General features: G+C 39.2%; 1 protein-coding gene across 1 annotated transcript in view; it reads left to right on the top strand.

Annotated features, from left to right (window-relative positions):
* The window catches only part of LOC129766580 (ral guanine nucleotide dissociation stimulator-like 1), a 98566-nt gene that overhangs the window by 66766 nt on the left and 8908 nt on the right, over positions 1-22892 (top strand). The window contains exons 4-7 of the mRNA XM_055767156.1: positions 3363-3633; positions 3695-3821; positions 3885-4248; positions 4314-5017. Of these exons, the coding sequence (XP_055623131.1) occupies positions 3363-3633; positions 3695-3821; positions 3885-4248; positions 4314-5017 (1466 nt within the window). The remainder of the gene's footprint in view (positions 1-3362; positions 3634-3694; positions 3822-3884; positions 4249-4313; positions 5018-22892) is intronic.

Here is a 22892-nt window from a genome sequence, read left to right as displayed (position 1 = left end):
TGTGATTCTCGATATCCTCAGTGTGTATTTACACAGCCACCCCACGTGGAATCCGATGTTTAAATTTCGTTCTCATTAAAACTGCATTAATAAAGCCCTGAACTCGCATCGTGAGTATTCTGAGATGTTATTGCGCAGAATTTCCCTATTATCTGATGCTATTGAATTCTCGTTCGCAAACTCATAACATCGATCCACCGCGGGATGTTGGAGAGGGAAAACCGAATCTAATTTGCTGCAAGGCATCGTGCACAAATTACGTAACACTAAAAATCCGGATTTTGGACCCCCTCCCCCCCTTATCGCGTTACGTAATTTGTGCACGACGCCCAACTCATTGTACAGCAAACGCAGCACTCCCATTTGGAGACATATTGTGAACAAGCAGCGCCCTGAGGTCCGAATTCCCACGCGCCAGTTCACTTTGTAAGACAATAGCGTACCACTCGGACGATTCGCTTCGAATGGCGGCCGTCTGGAACAATGGCGCAATTAATTATTCCCACAGCAATCGGATCTCTCCAGCTACTTCTTATCAAAACGTAGTCTCGGTGTGGAAGTGACGGAGAGTTTCCACCTTTTGGGCCGACCATCGCTGCGTGTTTGTCTGACGCTGCACGCGAGACCAGAGGAGTATGGAATGAGCTTCAGACTTTTCCAATTTTGGTCAATTACGACGGCCACCGGCACCAATGACAATTTCGGAGCCAGTGGGTCTGTATATGTGTGTGTGTGTATCTATTGATCCGATTATTTCGGCGTCATTCATTCGCTGACCTGGTTCAATTGGAAGCGAGTAATCATGCGACTTGTTTTGGGGAATTTTCTGTTTTCAATTTCCACTGCTGCGAATGGTTCCAATAATTTAACAGAGTCATCAACGCCCACTTTTATTTCCAATTCATCTGTTCAACACTTTGCTTCGAATGGAATTCGATCGCATATCTAAAGTGTACCCTCTTGACATCACGCGCTTCGCACTCATCGCCGGCTTATTAACTTCCAATCGGGAGGTTATCGGCGGTAATTAGGGGTTACCGTTCAAGTGCGTGCCACTCCATAGCAAAGGAATTCCATTTGAATTCGAAGGTCGATTTTTTTGTATTTTTATATTTGAATCAAATTTTTGCAGACACATTGTTTATGACCAAAAAGGACAATTGGTATCATCGGTTTTCCATTTTGACTCTAGCCTTACTTCTGAGAATTTATTTTCTAAAAAAAATAATTTTTTTGTTTCCTAAAAAATATAACACAGAAACGGTTGGTACGATTGATTTGGTGTCTTCCGCAATCTTGGAAAATTGATGATCATATCTCGAAAACGAAAAAAATAGCATTTCGAGATATGTTATGTAAAAAATCTTCAGCTTCTCCGGAGAAAATATAAAAAAATATAGCGCCCTCTATCTTTAACCGACAAAACTATAAAAAACTGACTCAATCAATAATTACAAAAACGAAAATCCAAATGTTTCCCAAAAGTGATATTTTTTCAAAGAAAACTAACTGATAAGCTTCAGTTTGATATGTCGATCATATGAATCGGTCCATTAGTTCAGAATGAATGAATTGAATTTTTGTAATGGAAAAAAGGTGGAAAATTGTTTTTTGAAATCATTGATTAACTTTGGAAAATGATATCATAAAACGAAAAAAAATATCATCTCTGATATCGAGAAAAAAAATACAAATATACAGCGCCCTCTAGTCCAAAGCCATGAAAACAACAAAAAACTACTACAATCAGTAATAATTAAAATAAAACTTCTGCAACTTAAGCATTTTTCCAAAAAAGAAGAGGTGATTGGCTTCAATTTGATATGTCGATCATTAGAATCGGTCTAGTAGTTCAAAAGTGATGAATTTTTGTTAAGAAGTCATTTTAGTAAAAAAGTGAAAAAAAGGGATTATTCGGATCACCCTAAAACGGAAATGGTCACCCTAAATAAAAAAATAAAAAAATACGGGTTTAATTGTTTACGATGAAGAACAAATCTACCACTTTTCACGAAAATCTAATTTATATCGGTTTGGCATGGAATGCCTGTAATATTAGGAGGGTCGTTGAAAACATAAGTTTCAGTGCCTCAGAAATTGCGGCCCCATTCTGCTCGCGTAACTCAAGAGCAATTGAAAAAATTCAAATGGGCAGTGTTCGAGTATCCTCCTTACTCCCCAGACTTCGCCCCTAGCGACTATCACTTATTCCCGGTGATGAAACAGGTGTTCGGCGGTCAACGATTCGATAACACTGAAGAAATTCGTGACGCAGTTACATCGTAATTCAACTTCGCGCTTGGAATAGAATAACTCGTGCCACGCTATGAAAAAAGCCTCGAACGTTACGGCGATTATGTAGAAAAAAAAATAGAAAATAAAACGCAGATTACGATAATCACCTTGTTTTTTGTCCTAATTTTATTTTTCCGCGATTTTTGAGGCATTGAAACTTATTTTTTGAACGACCCTCGTATATACCATTACATAGGCAATTTATTCAGTAACTAGCTGACCCGGCAAACTTCGTCCCGCCCAAAATTTATTTTTCGTTATCACATCCACGTTTTCTTACTATGCGCACGTTCATGGGTCTGTTCATTGATCGATCTTCTAATCTACCTTTTAAAATTATTTTTTACCATAAAATTTCAGTACTTCTACCAAAACTCCACATTATAATATCAAATTATTTTCAGACACAATTCTCGTGCAAGATTTTTCATCCACTTGCAAATAACATGTTTCTCCGTTACATGAAATAAATGTTTGATACAGAAAATATGATAGAATGAATACACTCCTAAATCGGATAATTCCTTTCTCGAGTTTTGCTCTTATCAACACATTCGGCGATCCATTTTTATTTAGATAGATAGAAGACGATACAAGAGTGCGTTTCATCACATTAAAATCCATTGCCACTTTCGAACGAAGATCAATTTCGTTAGCGCATACATGAAATAGATTAACAACGCTTGTCAATATGCAATTGTAGAACATATGCGAATTGAATTTTTCGAATTTTCCCATTTTCCTTCAGAGTTTTCCGAAAATTTTCAATTATCATGTTTGGTTGAAATATGTGTATTATTTTTATGGAATCCCCTCTTCATTCTAGAGGAGGGAGGGGTGTCATACCATCATTGAAACATTTCTGGTATCCAAAAACCCTCACATCTCAAACTTGGTTCCATTTGCTTGATTAGTTCTCGAGTTATGCAGATGTTTGTGTTTCATTTTAACACATACACATTTTTTTAAAATTAAGTAACACCAGTTGGGCTAATCAGAACAGATTCCCGGGCCGCAGGTTGAATATAGCTGATCTAATCGTTCCATTCTCATTCTTCCTCTTGCAGCAAGACTCTGACGATGAAATCTCCCACTTGGAGTGGGAAACGGTGCGGGTGCGGTTCGTCAAAGCCGCTACCCTCTCGCGGCTGGTGGATGCCCTCACGACGGACGACGGTGAGCTGGAGAGCACCTTCGTGAATGTGTTCCTCACCACGTACCGAACCTTCTCCCAGCCGGAGAAGGTGCTCGATCTGCTGCTCAACCGGTACGAGAAGCTGCACTCGGAGGCCCTGTTATCCTCGGAAGCGCTGACCGATCAGCACAAGAAAACTCTAGGTTTGTGGTTTGGTTTTGTGGGTTGAAAATTACTCTCACTGAGGGTTCAATTTTATTGCAGTCTCCGTTCTCCACGTTTGGCTGGATGGATTCCCCGAAGACTGGGACACGGACAACTTGCAAAGGCTTCTGGCGTTCACCTCGAAGCGGTTGCCAAATTCGGAAATACACGTGAAAGCTTTACATAGGTGAGTTTCATTTCACGACTTGGTTCTGTGAAATCAAATGACCAACACTTTCCCCTTCCCTAGGTATACAAATAGGTTAGATAAGTACAGTAGAATACCACCACTGTTGCCATGGTCCAACGACTACCACGATATGACCGATCAGTTCGGGGGGCTCTGCCTGACCCCTGCGTTCCGTGGGCCGCCTTCGCATCTACTCAACTCGTATCGCTTTCCCAACATCCCCGTGAAGCACTTTGCCGAGCAGTTGACACGAATGGATATGGAGCTGTTCAAGCGCCTGATCCCCCACCAGGCGCTGGGTGCGATCTGGTCGAACCGAGATAAGCACGAGTGCGGCTCGGTACTGGCCACGGTCACCCAATTCAACGCCGTGTCCTTCCGGGTGATCTCTAGTGTGCTCATCGAACCCCGATTGAAACCTCAAGTAAGCTCCATCATCTTGTGAACTTTTCCAACATAACCTAAATTTGTGTGTACTTCATCTTTTAGGAACGAGCCTTGCTGATATCCACCTGGATCGATATCGCACAGGAGCTGCGTCTGTTGAAGAACTTTTCCTCCCTGAAGGCGATCATCTCCGGGCTGCAGTCGAATGCGGTCTACCGGTTGTCGAAAACCTGGGCAGCACTGCCCCGCGAAAAGCTAGAATTGTACACCGAGCTGGCGAGAATATTCTCCGAAGACAACAATGCCTGGGCCCAGCGGGAGGTGCTGATGCGCGAGGGAACTGCCAAGTTCGCCGACACGGTGGGCGAAAACGATCGTCACCTGCAGAAGGTCTTCCAGAAGCAGAACACGCTGATCAGCCATGGAACGATTCCCTACCTGGGGACTTTCCTGACCGATCTGACGATGATTCACGCTGCCATTCCGGACACCCTGCAGGATGGGCTGATCAATTTCGACAAGCGGCGGAAGGAGTTCGAGGTGCTCGCCCAGATTAAGCTGCTGCAGGGTGCTGCCAATACGTATCATTTGCCGGAGGATCCACTGTTCGATCGGTGGTTCGCTTCGCTACTGGTGCTGGACGAGCGGGAGGCACATACGCTCAGCTGTCAGCTGGAGGCGCCTCCGGAGACGACCAAGCGGCCCAGCCACCAGGGACACAAGAAGAGCGACTCGATTGCATCGAACAGCAGTAGTGGGGCTGGCTCTCAGTTTTACTGCGATATAAACAATGCGTCTAGTGCGAGGTTAGTTTGGGAATTTTTGGATTTATTAGTACATAGAGATTGTGGTCCCGTGGTTGAGTGGTTAGCGTCCCACATTATCATGCCGGGGATTCGGGTTCGATATCCTTTCTGGCTGGAGGGTCAAGGAAATTTCTTCCGTCTTGCAATTTTTTTTGGATTGTTGAAGGGACTAGAAGGGAAATTTCTTCCGTCTTGCACTTTTTTGGATTGTTGAAGGGACTAGAAGGGACTATCTTGATGATATCAAGTCGAATTTGCCCACATTTATCATTTAAACTCTGAAGTCCAATCCTCACATCAGATGCAATTTGCGAATGTTTTAAAATGGTAAACACGTGATCCACAAAACACTCCAGCTGCGCATCTGTGCACCTAAGACAGAGTTTAAGGTCGATCATTGACTTAAGGTAGCTACCACTTTGGCCTTATTTCAATCAACTTTCAGTTGGTGCCTGGACGCGTCGTCTCAAGAGTTGACATCGAAATGCCAGGTCTGGTATTTATGGCAACGTAAAACAAAGCCCTGATAAAATTGGTACTGCTTCACATATTGCATATTTTTTCTCTCCTTACTTTATTGAAGGAAGCCAGAATCCATCGATATATCGATATATTCAATGGCTTATCCACGTTAATTTCAAAAAAAGTGCAGGACTAATTCTTCACTCAAAATTTTGACGATCTCTAGTCTATTCACTGAAAATAGTCATAAGTTGGCATGTCGCCAACCTAAATTAAAAGGAAACAGTACGTATCTGAGTCTCCGATTGAAACCAATAGCTTTGGGAGTCTCGTTAATCGGCTTACTTGAAAAACATGCGGTCTATTTAAGGCGTCGTGCACAAATTACGCAACGCGAGTACGTAATATGGGGGTCGAGGTTTCGTTACTTAATGTGACATAGGGGGGAGGGGGTTGGTGGCTAGCCGTGATCGTTACGTAACAAAATTCCATTTTTATTCCTGAATAAATTCACGCGCCCGTAGCTTCGATTCTGAGACCAAAAGAGGTGCGTTTCCTGAGCCAAGATGAGAAAGTATGTGTTGTAATAGGCAGTAAGCAGGTTTGATGCATCTCGAATATTGCGTTAATCTACCGAATTATGATTTTGTCATGGCTGGAAAACATAAGCTTATTTCGTCTGTTATCGCAGGATGCAAGATAAAGCTAGGACACTTCGATATTGCTGAAGTTGTTCTATGCAGTGTTCCAATATACGTTGCAGTTTGTTCAGGAAGGCACTGTTCTTCGAACGCATTTCCTCATGAGATCGATTTTCAAAGTATGTGCGAGCTGCCTGAATTCGAGATTATTCGGTACCGAAGAATAATCAAGCCAGTAACCATAATTAATGTGGATGGACGACCAGACGAGAACCCTCGTTTTAAAAAGGTCATAGATATTTTCGATCTATTATTTTAATCAATTGAATTTTGATGCAATATTAGTTGCTACAAATTCTCCAGCACGCAGTGCATTCAACTGAGATGGATTGTCTCTTTTTTCCGGCAGGTTAAATACTTCCTCGTGATCATGAGGGATCTCACTTGGATAAAAACTCGAAACAAGGCACCCGGAATTGGAAATAAAACATTTTTAGTATGCAGGGGAATCGTTAGCTGATTTGTGGAATAACCTAGTGATCGATGGATATCCCGTCAAAGCAGAATATAGGGGAAGGATGGTAAAGATGGATACCTTAAGTAAACGTTGATTTTTTCGTGAACTCCACAAAAAAATATATAGCTATCTCACCACAAATTGATAGTCTAGGTCTCTTTTTATAATAAAATTTGACTTTGAGGCAGAAATTTTGCAAAATGAATGTGTCCGGAAAGACGGACACTTGGCGGGAAAGATGGACACCTGGGGTGAGAAAGATGACCACTATCTGAGAATTCAAGTTTATGTACCGTTCTGAATCATATTTTGGACGCTTAAGGCATATGATGCAGAAAACAGATCTCAACTCTATGCACAGGTATTATTTGGTTGATACTTTTAATAAATTAGTTCAATATGCTTTTAAGCTTTCTACTTTGGTACCTATTTGATTGAAAACATTTGAAAATCATCGAATAAAACGCTTTTCAAATGAAGCGAAAAAGAATCAAACTTCGGACACTGAATCAAATTTCGGACAGATTGAATTCAAATTTCGGACACTTTATTTTGTAATTTTTTGAACGAAAATTACATTACACTTGATTATATTCTATAGTCAACTGTGAAACACTTACCAAGCAATCACATTAACCTGATAACGATGATGAGAACTGCTGAAACACGAGAGAAATTAAAATATTGATGAAGGGGTGAATTCTACGTGCTCACACTAAGCAAACGTCAAACACAAACGATAATGAGTGGATTTTGGATTTTGGATGGATTTTTTCCTACTATGTAATAATTCAAATGTAATTCTTAAACGAAGTGATAGTGAAAGCAAGGGAATACTCTAAAGAAGCAATTGTGATATGAATTTTATAGTTATATCATCAGTGCATCAAGCCATTCAACATATTAGAACAAAGTGTCTGAAATATGATGTTGTCCGAAATATGATTCAGAACGGTACTTGATAAGTTTTGGTGGTCTTCAAATAGGCCTTAAAAATGATCGAACAAAAATGCTGGACTAAAATCACTCAAAAGGCTTGCAATTTGTACCATTTTTCCATGTCCAAAATAGCTTCCGGCATTCGGAATGACAAATTCGGATTAGGTTTTAAAAACCGTTCTGCTTATTCGTCCATGATATCTGGTTGCACTTGCAAACGTATTTAGTGGGCATCTGTTAAACAAAGAAGGAGGATAATCAATTTGTTTCAAAACCGAAATGTTCGTCTTTAGTCGGTGGTCCGTCTTACCCGACTTGATTAGTATTTTGTTTTCATAAATATTTCTGGAGTAATAATGCTAAAACTTCACCGCTGATTCGATAAATTGGAAGAGAAGTGATGGTAAAACACTCATGTAGCGAAAAATACCTCAAAAAATTACTCGATAACAATAAGAACCTTATCTTCTGCAGACGAAAATTTACATCGAGCTGCTCTCTGTAGATTATTTTTTGTTTTTATTAATAAATTTAACAGAAAACCAGCTAAGTGTACACAGTTGGTGTCACAGGTATTGATACACTGTATTGCAAGTTTGTATATCATTGAAATTTAAAATAAAAATGTAATTTATTCATAATACAGGGGTGTCCGTCTTTCCCGACTTTCCCCTATTAAGTCCGCAAACTCCCAAATCGACGAAGCGGAATTAGTACAATATCAAGTCGAGTTGTTTGCTCGTCACGTAAAGACATCCCAAGACCTTTTGCAGGTAGTGAAATGTAACGGCAGGAACTGCCGCATTGAACGAAGGAGTAATTATGTTTGTGTAAATCAACATCAATTTCTACCAGTTCATGGTATTCTCAGCTAAACGACAGATTGTTTTAAAGCACCAATCCCAACAGATGTGAGCATTAATTTCCCATCTCGGTTTGTTCGAAGTTCTATGAACTTGTCGAAAGTTCTTCCGAAGTCACTACTCGCGTATAAAGAACTTTCGTCTAAACATTTGATTCCGACCTGGGCAGATATCTGATTTTTTTACGTTGATATTCTCATTACTAAAAAAAAGCTAAAAAATTTTCAAATGACTTTGACTTTGTGTACAGATTAGCGTTACGTAACATGAGGGGGAGGGGGGTTCGTCTTGCGTTACAATTCATTTTGAGAGGTTTAAAATTGCGACAAGATAAAAATTTGGTGTGAAAGAGTGGAAAATTAAGTGGCAAATTTTCTAAGCTTTATGATTAAAGTTTTTCGGTAGTATTTAATTTCTGAGTTTGTTTGAATGACCGATTGAAGTTGATTCATAGAAGAGTAAGATTTCATTTGATATGTCGATTTTTGAAATCGACTCAATGGTTGAAAAGTTTTGACGTTTTGGAAGAAATCTTACTTACTTAATCAGCAAAAGGCCCCATGTGCTGTACACAAAAGTCCTCTCCATTCACATAAATTTTATCTTTTTTCCAATTCTTAACTTTCAAACTTATTTCAAGAATCAACATATAATATCTATTAATCCGCAAACATGCCTAGTAGTAACTTAAAAAACCAAACTCACAAACGACGAAAAGAGTCTTCGATTGTATATTTTTTACAGTTTTATAGTACACATTCGCTTATTGGCGTGTTTTTAGTTGGAGTGCTTTTTAATTGGCGGTTCGCTAGTTGGAGCACACGACGATGAAAAAGCAGTCATCCGTCATAATTGTATGTCCGTTTTACTCTGTAGTTCCAATGCTATTTTTATTGAAGGGTCTTTGAATGTTACATTCAAAAAGTTAAGGCACAGTATAAAAGTTTTTAGTTTTGCAGTCTGTTTGACCAAATATGTATATATATATATATATATATATATATATATATATATATATATATATATATATATATGTAGTTATAACTTTGTAGTACGAAGTTTTGCGTTAGAATGTTATGTACCACAATGAAGCTTACCTTTTACCCTTTCAATGAAAAATAACCATATAATCAATTACTTTACATTTTTCTTTCATTTAACGTCATTGTATTACAGAACAAATTGACCAACTAACCCCACACACGGGGTAAATTGGTCTATAATAGGAATGTTATTGACGTGGGACTACGTCTAACCGCAGTATATGGGGGGTAAAATGAAAACCTAAACACAGAACATGCAGGAAAAAATGAAAGATTCCAAATGCTTATAACTCGTACATTTCTTACTGGATCGGAAAGATGTTTACATCAACTGATAGGGAATATTTCTACGCTTCTATCGCAATTAATAAAATGTTATTTTTCATTAGATAAACAATTGAATAACTGTAAAATGTTAAGCGTTATCTAAACGCCCTATCTGCCTCGTTTTGATTGGCCCGATTTACGGTTTCCCCAACACAGTCATCATAACCAAGCAGCGTTGGGGAAATCGGCATCGCAAATACATGGAAGTCGGAAGTATTTTTGTTCCGACTGAAATGTGTTTCTCTAACACAGACTTCAAATTCATGGAGTGTAGGGAAATTGGCATTGCAAATACATTTAACTCGGGGGCATTTTTTTTCCAACTGAAATGTGTTTCCCTAATACATACTTTAAATACATGGAGCGTGGGGAAATATGCATTGCAAATACATGCAAATCGGGGGCATTTTTGTTTCGACTGAAATATATTTCCCTAACACAGACTTCAAATCCATGGAGCGTGGGGGAATTGGCATTGCAAATACATGCAAGTCGGGGGCATTCTTGTTCCGACTGGAATGTGTTTACCTAGTACAGACTTCTAAACCAAGGTGTCATCATATCAAACGTAAAAGGACTGTCATTAAATTTACTTGTAACGAAGAACATAATCATGAAACATGTACTGTAGGAATAATATTTAACTTGAGAAAACATTGCATCATTAATACATAAGTATGTAGCCTACATTTGTTTGACGAAAATGAATGAATAAATCTATCACAATTCATGAATTGACCTTACATGGCATTATACAATCTTTTTACTCACAAAGCAAATATGTTGGATTCAATTGAATTCGGAAATTGTTTCATTCAATCAAAAATGTAATCAATTCAAACAAATGATTGCTAAGCTAAGGTAGTCCCACGCCAGCCTTGCGGTTATATCATAGATATAACCCACCCAATTTTTTTGAACAAATAATAAGCGTTTTTCCATTAGAAGTTTCCTTCATTATAAATAAATTAATTAAAGCAAAACAAAAACAGTTCACTAATATCATGTAGCAAGTAATAAAACAAATTAATAAAAAATTTCAAATTATCATCGATGAAAATTAGTCAGACAATCTTTTCTAGCGATTTCGTCTCTCTTCCACTTTGTGGCGAACCAGAGATGCCCGGTTTGAATACGTGTCTTCATTTTGAAGACATTTGATTTTGTGAAGACATTTTGAAGACATTATGAAATATGTGAAAAAATTTCAGTATGATAGCGTACGCGGATTTTTAAAAGATATTATTTCCATGAAATTCTAACTATTGGCCGAAAATATCATCGAAAAAATAGGGCTTTAGTCTCAGCGATCGAAGCGGTCCGAATACATATTCTCTCTAGAAGACATTAGATCATTTGCGCTCGAAAATTCGAATGATTTTGACATTGAATTTCTATACAACACTACTATACTACTATACAACAGATTAACCTAAATTTGTCAAACGACCACTTCACAAATCGAAAGTCTTCCGGTTACATGCCTTCTCTACAATTAGTTTCATTGATATGGTTTGAGTTACAACCGAAATTTCAAAGCTAAATTAACAAATAGAGTTATCACAGTTCCGTTTTTGTGTGAAGAACTTTCCTCCGATATTATGATGAAGACATTTTCTCGTACCATGTAAAGACTTTAAAAAAAAATCACCTGGCATCCCTGTGACGCACAACCGCTTGCATTTGTTTTGATGACATTTGTACCGTTCGCCCCAAAGTATATAGAAATAGCCTCCAGGTATGCTACATTACTCAATGCATTATTGTGAGTTCTGATATTCAATGAAAGCGTTTATTATATTTAATGAAAATTTTACAACAAAAAATATAAATATGACAATTATATTGCAAGTGGTGTGTGTGGTGGTTGTCTCGTTTCAAATACACTGCGTTTAGCAGTAAAACATATGCCTTCTATATTTGTTTATAGCTTGCGTAATGAAACACAGCATACCTGAAAATTTTATATGCGTTGCTCTCAAACGATCAATTTGTGTGACCAACTAGCCCCTCTATATATGAAAAAGAATATTCATGAAAATTCAACAAAAATAATTTTAAAAGCGATTTCCATTAACACATAATACGTACAATAAAGCTTTGTTTTACGTTTGAGCCGATTTTTTTCATGGTTATTAACCAGTTTTAGAACACATTTTAAAATGCGCAAACCGTGAATGATTTTTGGCGAAATCGGAACCATGTCCGTATTTTTAAACCTACTTAATACATTTTTTTTCCGATTTGCTTATTTTTTTGTATCGGCAATTCGTTATTTTTCATCCATAGATCGATAATGAAGTTGAGACTGTCAATGTCAATATGGATAGGAACATTGTTTGTTTTTTCCATTCTTTGTGTGGACACCGACTGGACAACATCGTTGCTGGACGGGCTGGACGGCGAGGGATCGAGTGCCTTTCTCAAGGCAAGAGGGCGGAGGTGGTAGCGCTGGAGTAGAGTAATAGAGTAGAGTAGAGTTTTCAAAGGGCCTTCCTCAAGGCTAGAGACGAATGAACTGCAAAAGTTTAAAGTCTCTATAATTCAAGATCTTCCTTCCTTCCTTCCTTGTTTTTTCGCAGTTTATGCCTATTTTTAATGTTCTATTGATATATATTTATGCCTGCAACAGAGCCAGTTCGCTTTGTTTTTGTTTTTATAATACTGGCTTCTTGAAATGTTTGAAAATAAATATTATCTATAAGATAAACCGTCCTGCTCAAACCTTTGTAGGGGTATGAGGCGGGCCATCATCATCATCATCATTTTTTGAACGCTCAGATTCCAGGATATCGTCACTGACCAACTTACCCATATGACCAACTAACCCCGCCCTACTCTATATACAAATATAAAGTGAATAATATCACATCCACTATTCGAGAAAGTTAATAATACTTATATTTTCTAGCATCAATCCAAATGCAGTAATCCTAATTATTATTATGGCCGCACTGAAAGGCATGAAAAACAACAAGAAAAACGCGAACTTTGAATTTGTGAACTATTGCAGTATTACTTCAGCCATTCATTGCCAAACTAATATAGTGGTTTTCAGATTTTCGTGAAAATTGGTAGCTTGTTTTCGTTATGGTAAAACATTGAACCTGTATTATTTTTTTTTGGTGATTCCATTTCTTTTCACTTTTCCCAAAAATGACTTTTATCAAAAACTCATAACTTTTGAACCACTAAGCCGATTGAGGTGACCGACACATCAAATTGAAGTTAATTGGTTAGTCTTTTTTGGAAAAATATCAAACTTGCAAGAAATTTTAATTTTGTTTTTGTAATTATTGATTGTTTTTTATTGTTTACATGGTGTCGGGACCAACGGCGCTATAATTTTCTATATTTCTTCTTGAAAACTGAGGATTTTTTACACATTTACATTTTTTACTCAAAATCAGATGCGTTCTTTTTTTTTAAAGTAATAATTTTAACCGATATGATCGATATATCAAATTTAAACCAATGAGCTAGATTTTTTTTGGAAAAATATTGCAGTTTAGAAAAAAAATGAATTTTGTTTTCGTGATTTCGTGATAATTGTATCTGTTTTTTATAGTTTACATGGTTTCGGGACAAAGGGCGCTATATTTTTTATATTTTTTCTTGAAAATTGAGGATTTTTTACTTAACACATTACAAATTAAAGATGTGTTCTTTTTCGTTCTTGAGTTATGATTTCACAAAGTTAACATGTTTTTAAGCTTCCTTCGATCATCCCTTTTTTGCAAGTGTGAAATTATTGACATCAATTAACGGATGTTTAATAAAAAATGAGAATTTTGACGTAGGACTACGTCTAACCGGAAGATATAGGGGGTGAAATGGAAATCTAGGCACTGAACAAGTAGGAAAAAATGCAAGATTTGGAACGCTTATAATTCGAGCATTTCTCAATAGATCGCAAAGGTTTTTGTATCAATTGATAGGAAATATATCTACGCATCTATCATAACGAATAGCATTTCATTTTTCTTGAGATAAATAATTGAATAATTGTGAAATATCAAGCATTGTCAAAATGCACTATGTGCCCATTTTTGATTGGTCCATTTTGTGCTCCTCAAATCGTACCGACCAAAACGGGCAACCAGAGCAGCAGCGAAATAGAATGAAGTACGATTGGAAAGGAAAAAGAAAAAAATGAACGAAACATTGGTCGCAGTCTCACACATCCGTAATTCTCGAGCCAGCTTTAAAGTTAGTCAGCTTAAAAATCCCCGCTCCGCTGCCGTAACGATCATTCTCATTCAAACCGTACACCACATCGGTTCGCATCACAACACATCAACAAACCAACCCAAGCAGCCATGTCTGGACATGGTAAAGGAGGAAAAGTGAAGGGAAAGGCAAATCCCGCTCGAACCGTGTTTATCTGGTGTTCCCCGCAAGGGTAGCTAGGCCGAGCGCGTTAGTACCAGTGCACCAGTTCTCCTAGCCGGCGTTATATAGTTTCGGCCGCCGAAGTGATCGAATTAGCTGGCAAAGCTGCTCGCGACGATAAGAAAACCCGCATTCGAAACCGAACACATTCGGTTCGGTGGACATCAAGACAACAGGCAGTTGCAGCGAGTGGCGAGTGGCAAACGCAATCGCAAAACGGCATCAGGTAGCAGAAGAAAAATGTTTGTTCTTTATACAAACTGCTTTGGTGGTAAATCCAGTATACCTAACAGCGATTATAGAGTTTCGGCCGTCGGAGTGCTCGAGTTGGCTTGCAAAACTGCTCACGACAATCAGAAAACCCGCATCAAGAACAGAGCAGCTTCGGTTCGGCGCTCATCAAGGCAACAATTAGTTTCAGTGAGTGGCAGTGTTTCTCCGGCACGTCGCATTAAATGTAATTAACTGAACAACATGTCACAAGCTGGATGGGAAGAAATTTTCCAACTGTGAAAGCTGTGGCGAGTGGCAACCGCAATAGCTAAACAGGAAGGTTTAACCGAACAAGATGGGAATATCGAGTGATAACAAAAACACAACACCAAAGGTTCTTTTCAGAACCATCAACATATTCATAAAGAGTAAACAAGGAAGGAAGGTATTGTATTATAGAGACTTTAAACTTTTTCAGTTCATTCGTCTCTAGCCTTGAGAAAGGCCCTTTGAAAACTCTACCCTACTCTACTCCAGCGCTACCACCTCCACCCTCTTGCCTTGAGAAAGGCACTCGATCCCTCGCCGTCCAGCTCGTCCAGCAACGATGTTGTCCAGTCGGTGTCCACCCAAAGAATGAGAGTAAACAGTAAACTAATCCATTTTTCAGGTAGATAGGTAGATATTCACGTAGGAGATGAAAATGAAACAATATATTTAAAATATATATTTAACAAAAGCTGTCCCCTTTGTATAGTCCTACGTCACTCCGGTTATGTCCCCGACATTACCCACCCGTCTTTTTTCAATCACATATAAAAAAAAATTTTTTTTATCGATTTCAGTATTTTTTATTAATAACATAATGTATTTTCTTCAAAAAAATGTTAGTGAATGTTTGAGTAAGGGCCGTGGTCTGCTGTTCGACGCAACTTTGTCGCGATGCACTCACAAGAACGTTGTACGGCACTTACGTCCATTTTCCGGATACAATTCCGGATTCTTGTAGTCAGTTTCTTCGTGTCCTTGGCCCTTCAATTGTTTTTATACACTAGGGCACTGAGTGAGCCAAAGAAATGCTCTATTGGACGGCACTGGGGCTAGTTTGTTGGGTTACGATCTTTCAGCACGAACGGTATCTTTTGACGTAGGACTACGTCTTTCATTTCTATACCGGGGTGTAAAATCAAAGTTTCGAAAACGAAAGCGTTACGCCGGAGACCGAGATTTTGAGTGTTAATAGCTCCTAAACAACTGAACGAAATGGTATGATAAACACTTCATTCGAAAGATAAAATGTCTACGCGTTCTATACTTGTTACTTTCTGATCCAAAAACTTGTTTCAATAGTCTTAAATTTGCTCTCAAAATAGGCTATTGAAATCACCAATCGGTATATAAGCAAGCGCCGCTCGGAAATCCACTCAGTTCTAATTGAACAGCGATTGGAGCATGTTGTCGCGGTTGTGGTGAAGCTCTTCATTTATCATGAAAGCGCGGATGAACGGTGTCACCAAGAGCCTGTTTGTGCACCTTAGGCCAGAAGGGAATCCATCAGGAGGAGAGTGATGCTACAAACGGTTCCCCGGGAAGATCTCGAAGCAGCCGTTACAAACACACACACATACACGCACGGAATTCTTTCCGTTTGGATCGAGAAAGATCCGGAAAATAATCTGCCAGTTCCTCTAGGAATTTAAAAATACATTCATGTGAAAGAGTTTATTTGAATGTTTTCTATCCATGTAACACTGTGACCAAATATGTTTCAATCAAGTGCTATTAACAGATGGTTATCGAGTTAGCCTTAACCACTGGTGGGCTTCCAGTATCGAGGAAAATGTGGAAATATCTAATCGTTACTGAAAATAATCTGCCAGTTCCTCTGGGAATTTAAAATTACATTCATATGAAAGAGTTTATTTTAATGTTTTCTATCCATGTAACACTGTGACCAAATACATTAGGTTTTGTGATTTTTCAATCAATCGCAATCAACAGGATAGCTTCTGAAGATTATTCTTCCCCATCAGTAGGATATTTCCGTATCCAATATTGGATGCATAAAACCTTGTGCCTCCAACGTAACGCTCTCGTTTTCGAAGTTCTCCAAATATTCATTCATTCAGAATGAATTCAGATTCAACTTCATACAAATGATCTCTAAATCAACGATAGTCCTACGTCACCCTTGCGGTTATACCATAGATATAACCCACTTCCTGTTTTTCTCCTCAAGATACGCCAGCGTCTTCTTGGCGTAATGGGAAGACGCCTTGTCCGGCTAGAAGACGTACTTCCCATCCGCGTGATGCTCGTTCAGGAACGGCAGCAGAATTTTATCGAGGCACTCTTCTCGATAGATTTGTTGGTTGATTGCCAGACCGCTCGGCTTAAACCAAGACTTTGAAATGCCTCGGTCGGAAATGGCGAAATGGACTTGTATTTCACGGTGTGGATGACTTGTCGCTGGATTAGTAATTATCATTTCCTGGAATATGCGTTTTGGACAGCGGAAAATAGCTTTCGTCGTCTAGAACGAAAGACGTCCCGCGGTATTTTTTTTGGTCATCCACCGACACTGTGATTTAACCGTCTCAATCTGCCCCTCCGTGTACTCCGGCGACCTCGTCTTCTTCCTGCAGACGATCCCTTCCATCTTGAGGGTCCGATGGATCAATACGTGGGAGCAGCCATATTTCCGACCGGCGTCACGCAGGCTGGTTGCGTCCTTGTTGTCAAACAGCTTCTTTAACGATGTCTTCCTCTGCTTCGTCATTATCGTCACCGGACGATCACTTCCGACCTTCCGCTCTACGTTCAGGGAACCCAGGATACGATATACCGTACTGACAGGTACATTTTCTTCATTAAAATGTGTCACTGTGAACTTTTTTCCTTTCTGGAAATGCGTTTCGTAGAACCGTACAATGCGTTCGCGGAGCACGTGCTGTTTCGACGCCATCTTTGCTTTGACTAAATTCAAACTAGCAAAACCAAACACGTCTACTGTTTCTAGGTAGCCCAAAGAGCAATTTTCTTGGAGAAAGAAAATTTTACGCTCTTTATTTGAGTTAATGAAAGGTATTGCGAAAATTCTCATTTTTTATTTAACACCCGTTAATTATGTCGTTTATCTGAATCGGTTCAGTAGATCAAAAGTTATGAATTTTTGAAAAACGTAATTTTTGGAAAAAAGGAGAAATATGATTTTTTGAACCATCGGTTAAATTTGAAAAATCGTAATTTAAAAACGAAGAACACATTTTTGGATGTTATCTGAAAAATTCTCAGCTTTCGAGAAAAAAATTAAAAAGTGTCTAACCACCGTAAAAAACATTTATTGCACTCTAAAACCTCCATATGTCAAATTTGGTTTCATTTGCTTGATTAATTCTCGAGTTATGCAGAAATTTGTGTTTCATTTGTATGGCAGATCCCCCTTAGAGAGGGGGAGGGGTATCGAAACACCATAGAATCATTAATTGCACCCTTAAACTTCCACATGCCATATTTGGTTTCGTTTGCTTGATTAATTCCCGAGTGTTGCAGAAATTTGTGTTTCATTAGATTTCACTAGATTCTGAGAAAAACATACCAGTTTTAGAGGATGCTCTTTCTATGCGCTCAATTGCCAACGACATAATAACCAATATATTGGAATAAAAAAATCTAGGGGCTGTATCCAAGACACGACCTCGTAGGACGTAGGACTACGTAATCCTTTTTGTTTAATTTGCTGATTTCTCATTCCGGATATTATTTAAGAATGCATCGAAACATCATAAATAACTTCGGTGATCCTGAAAAGGGTTAATGGCTTGCGTGGTTTTGTAGAATCAGTTCAATAAGCAACGATTCTTTTTTGTTTATTTATATCAATGCACGCATTGCACTTAGTATTCATCGTGAACGCTATCCCGACGGTCTTTGTCGCATTTGACACATGTAATTATATATTTGTTCCACTAGCACCGTTATCCCACATTCCTTAATCACCTAAATATGTCTTTGGCAACTCAAAGATATACGAGGGCGGTCTGATAAGTACTTAGCTTCATCGCTCGATGGTATCAGTATCGCAAGAGAGATTACTTATCGTGTAGTACATTCTCGTAAACGGCTACTGTCAAAATTTCAGCCGAATCGGACTCGTAGTTTTGTTTTGCCCGTGTGTGGAAGCGAGCGTGTCCAGGGATTTTAGAAAAATGGAAAAAACAGGAAGTGGGTTATATCTATGGTATAACCGCAAGGGTGACGTAGGACTATCGTTGATTTAGAGATCATTTGTTTGAAGTTGAATCTAAATCCATCCTGAATGAATGAATAAATAAATATTTGGGTGACTTCAAAAACGAGAGTGTTACTTTGAAGACTCAAGGTTTTATGCATCCAATAGTGGATACAAAAAACCTTGTTCTGAAGAATAATCTTCAGAAGCTTTCCTGTTAACTGCACTTGATTGACAAATCACAAAACCAAATGTATGTGGTCGCAGTATTATATGGATAGAAAACATTAAAATAAACTCGCTTGAATGTAATTTTCAATTCCAAGGGGAACTGGCAGATTATTTTTCAGCAACGATCATTTCTTTCCAGGTTTCCTCTCGATAACCAGCAAACGCAAAAGAGTTGCGCGCGTGTATGTGTGTGTGGCGGCTGCTTCTATGTCTTCCCGAGGAACCGTATTTCGATGCTGATACTCTCTTGGTCACCTTCTCTTCTCCTTCTGATCGATCGGCTTTTCTGCGCTCCCTCACAGTTAAAACAAACTGATTGCATTTCAGGTCAGGTCAAGCCAGGTAATGAATACCTCGATCCCTCGCCGTTTAGCTCGTTCAGTAACGATGTTGTCTTGTCGATGTCCTCAGGCGTCGTGCACAAATTACGTAACGCAAAAATCCGGATTTTGAACCTCCCCCCCCTTTCGTAACGCAATTTCCTATCTCTAATAAACAGAAAGTAACGCAACATCTAACCCCTCCCCCCTTATCGCGTTACGTAATTTGTGCACGACGCCTCACGAAAAATGAATCGGTTTCACCACCAGAATATCATTTCAGTATGCTTTTCGTGCGTGATTGAATCGAGAGAAGGTGTGGTTTACGATGGCAATTTGGAAGGCAAACTAGAGGAGAATGAACTCTCTGAGTATGAAAATTTCGGCGACTGAGCAATAATCGATTGAAAATTATATAATTTTGGCGATACGAAACATTTTCCGTTTTTCATGTTATGCATCCGTTATTGGATACGAAAATATCCTACAGATGGGAAAGAATAATCTTCAGAAGCTTTCCAGCTAATTAAACTTGATTGAAAAATTACGAAATCAAATGTATTTGGTCGCTGTGTTCGCCATATAATTAGAAAAAATTAAAATAAACTCTTTCGCATGGATGTATCTTCAATTCCCAGGGAACTGGCAGATTATTTTTCAGCAACGATTAGATCTTTCCGGAATTTTCTCGATGCTGTATGGCATCCAAACGAAAATTCTCGTTTCAGTTTGGCCTGCAAAAAACTTTTCTGAACTCTAATCCATCAAATTTGGAGCCCTGAAAAGGGCCGTTGATTATATGCTAAGCTAATATAGCACCCTCTCCTTGGATTCGACGGGCCAGCTGAATGTCCTTGGGCATGATGTGACGCGTTTTACGTGGATAGCCCACAAATTTGTATTTTCGAATAAGCCTCCTGCAGCGTCATAACCGCGGAACTTTGGAAGCGCAAGTCGGTTTTGAAGTCCTGAGCAATTCCACGATCCAAAAGCTGCAAAGGTAGCTTGCGGATCAGCAATTCGGTCGACTTCCGATAGCGATGAATTTCACGCAAAGTTCCCGGTCGATAGCGATGTGGCTTCTTCACCTATCCTGCGGCTGGTGCGCTTATCCGAGCTGCTTTCGTGTGCCTTGCCACTGAAAGACTAACCTGCTATCTGCTTGGTCCCAAACAAACGAGTCGTCACGGTGCGAGAGTAGAGTAAGAAATGAACGAAAGCAAAGGAAGCGTCTTTTTATAACCTGTTTTCGAAGCTATCATTAAGCTATTGAAACAATTTTCCGACTCAATAAATAGCAATCATATAACTCTTGGACATTTTATCTTTTGTATGAAATGATTATCACTGTTCCGTTGATCCGAAGCAGAATGAATCACGCTTAACGAAGGAATGGATTTTGACGTAGGACTACGTCTAACCGGAAGATATAGGGGGTGAAATGGAAATCTAGGCACTGAACAAGTAGGAAAAAATGCAAGATTTGGAACGCTTATAACTCGAGCATTTCTCAATAGATCGCAAAGGTTTTTGCATCAATTGATAGGAAATATATCTACGCATCTATAATAACGAATAACATTTAATTTTTCTTGAGATAAATAATTGAATAATTGTGAAATATCAAGCATTGTTAAAATGCACTATGTGCCCATTTTTGATTGGTCCATTTTGTGCTCCTCAAATCGTACCGACCAAAACGGGCAACCAGAGCAGCAGCGAAATAGAATGAAGCACGATTGGAAAGGAAAAAGAAAAAAATGAACGAAACATTGGTCGCAGTCTCACACATGCGTAATTCTCGAGCCAGCCTGTCAGCTTAAAAATCCGCTGCCGTAACGATCATTCTCATTCAAACCGTACACCACATCGGTTCGCATCACAACACATCAACAAACCAACCCAAGCAGCCATGTCTGGACATGGTAAAGGAGGAAAAGTGAAGGGAAAGGCAAAATCCCGCTCGAACCGTGTTGATCTGGATAACAAATGGCATGCAATGAGGAGTGCATGCCGCTATGTGTTTGCTGCGCATAAATGTTGGTTTTGTTTACGCTGTTGGCATCATTGTAGTGTTTCGGTGACTGCTGCAAGTTATTGTCTGCATTGCTGTTCTACGGGACGTGAGGGTTGTTGCCGTTGCTGCTGGGATTGGAAACTCAGCGATTGTGGGAGCTTTGCTAGCGGGTATATAAAAGAGGTGGCTCTTAATAACCGGTGGGCTTGTGCCGTATTGCTTTAGCTGAAGACTCGCCTGATCGTTCGGATTGTGAGACACAACAGCTAGTTCGATTGAAACCAGCCCAGCGTAGGTATATGTTGGTGGGGACCGCTATGTAGCATAAAGATTTGATCTACTTTGTTTATAAACAAAAAAAGCCGCTGTCATTTTTCATCCCCTCTCGCATCATCCATGCCTTATCCTCATACTGTCGAAAACGAACCACCTGTCAATTCCAGCTCCTTGTTAGTACCAGTGCACCAGTCCACCTAGCTGGCGTTATATAGTTTCGCCGGCCAAGTGATCGAGTTAGCTGGCAAAGCTGCTCGCGACGATAAGAAAACCCGCATTCGGAACAGAACACATTCGGTTCGGTGGACATCAAGACAACAGGCGGTTGCAGCGAGTGGCAAACGCAATCGCAAACGGCATCAGGTAGCAGAAGAAAAAAGTTTGTTATTTATACAAACTGCTTTGGTGGAAAATCCAGAACAAGGCGGCATCGAGGGCGTTCGAAATGGGTTTTTTCAAAACCACGAGTACTAAGTTTTCTAAATTGGAACCATTCCATAAAACAAGGCGCTTTTCAGGGCCATTAAACCTTCCAAAAAAGAGTTTAGGAAATATAGTTCAATGCTTTCTAAAACATTATCCAAAATAATCATAAAACAAATTGATTTTTTCATAATTTGTTTGCCAGGATCTGATGAGTATGTGAATTTGGCAGTTGTTCTGAGCTTATTGATTTTCACCAATTCTTAAATTGCTTCTAGATTGAAAGTACAGTAATTTACACTTATCTCGACATTTAGCTAATTGGACGGACCTGTAATGCGAGATATTTAGTTGGACATTTTTGTAAACATAGAGTTCGGGGTCCAAATTATGACCCCACATTGAAAGTCGACACTGTACCACTGTCATCGCAAATGTTCAATTACAGGTTAAAATTACCTCCAATCCGACACTGAGTGGTGGTAATGCGACGTGCCATTGAATGTAATTTACTGTAAAATATGTCACAAGCTGGATGAGAAGAAATTTTCCAACTGTGAAAGCTGTGGCGAGTGGCAAACGCAATCGCTAAACAGAAAGGTTTAGTCAAACAAGATGGGGATATCGAGTGATAACAAAACAATAAACTCTTTAGATTGAAGATTATTTTGTGATCCTGAAAAGGACCCTTTTTAGCCTGCATGTGAATCCAACGAGCGAACAAATCGTAATGAATGTATTTTTTTGCCATCGCTCCCTTTTAACGCTCATTCGTTCGTCTCATTGGACTCGCCCCTCTGGCTGAGTCTGCCGATTTGTCTCTATCCTGTGAGTGTGTACCGCTAGAGTATAAAACACGCGGACCCCGAAAAAATATCTTATTTTCTTTCAAACCGTAAACCCGTGTGGTTGTACGACATCGGCATCGTGGACGTAACAAAGGAGAACAAGTTAAGGGAAAGGCAAAGTCTCACTCGAAC

Source organism: Toxorhynchites rutilus, chromosome 2 (genome assembly GCF_029784135.1).
Source record: "Toxorhynchites rutilus septentrionalis strain SRP chromosome 2, ASM2978413v1, whole genome shotgun sequence".
Taxonomy (NCBI): domain Eukaryota; kingdom Metazoa; phylum Arthropoda; class Insecta; order Diptera; family Culicidae; genus Toxorhynchites; species Toxorhynchites rutilus.
Note: the sequence above shows the minus strand (reverse complement) of the source record. Positions and strands in the feature narration are given on the sequence as shown.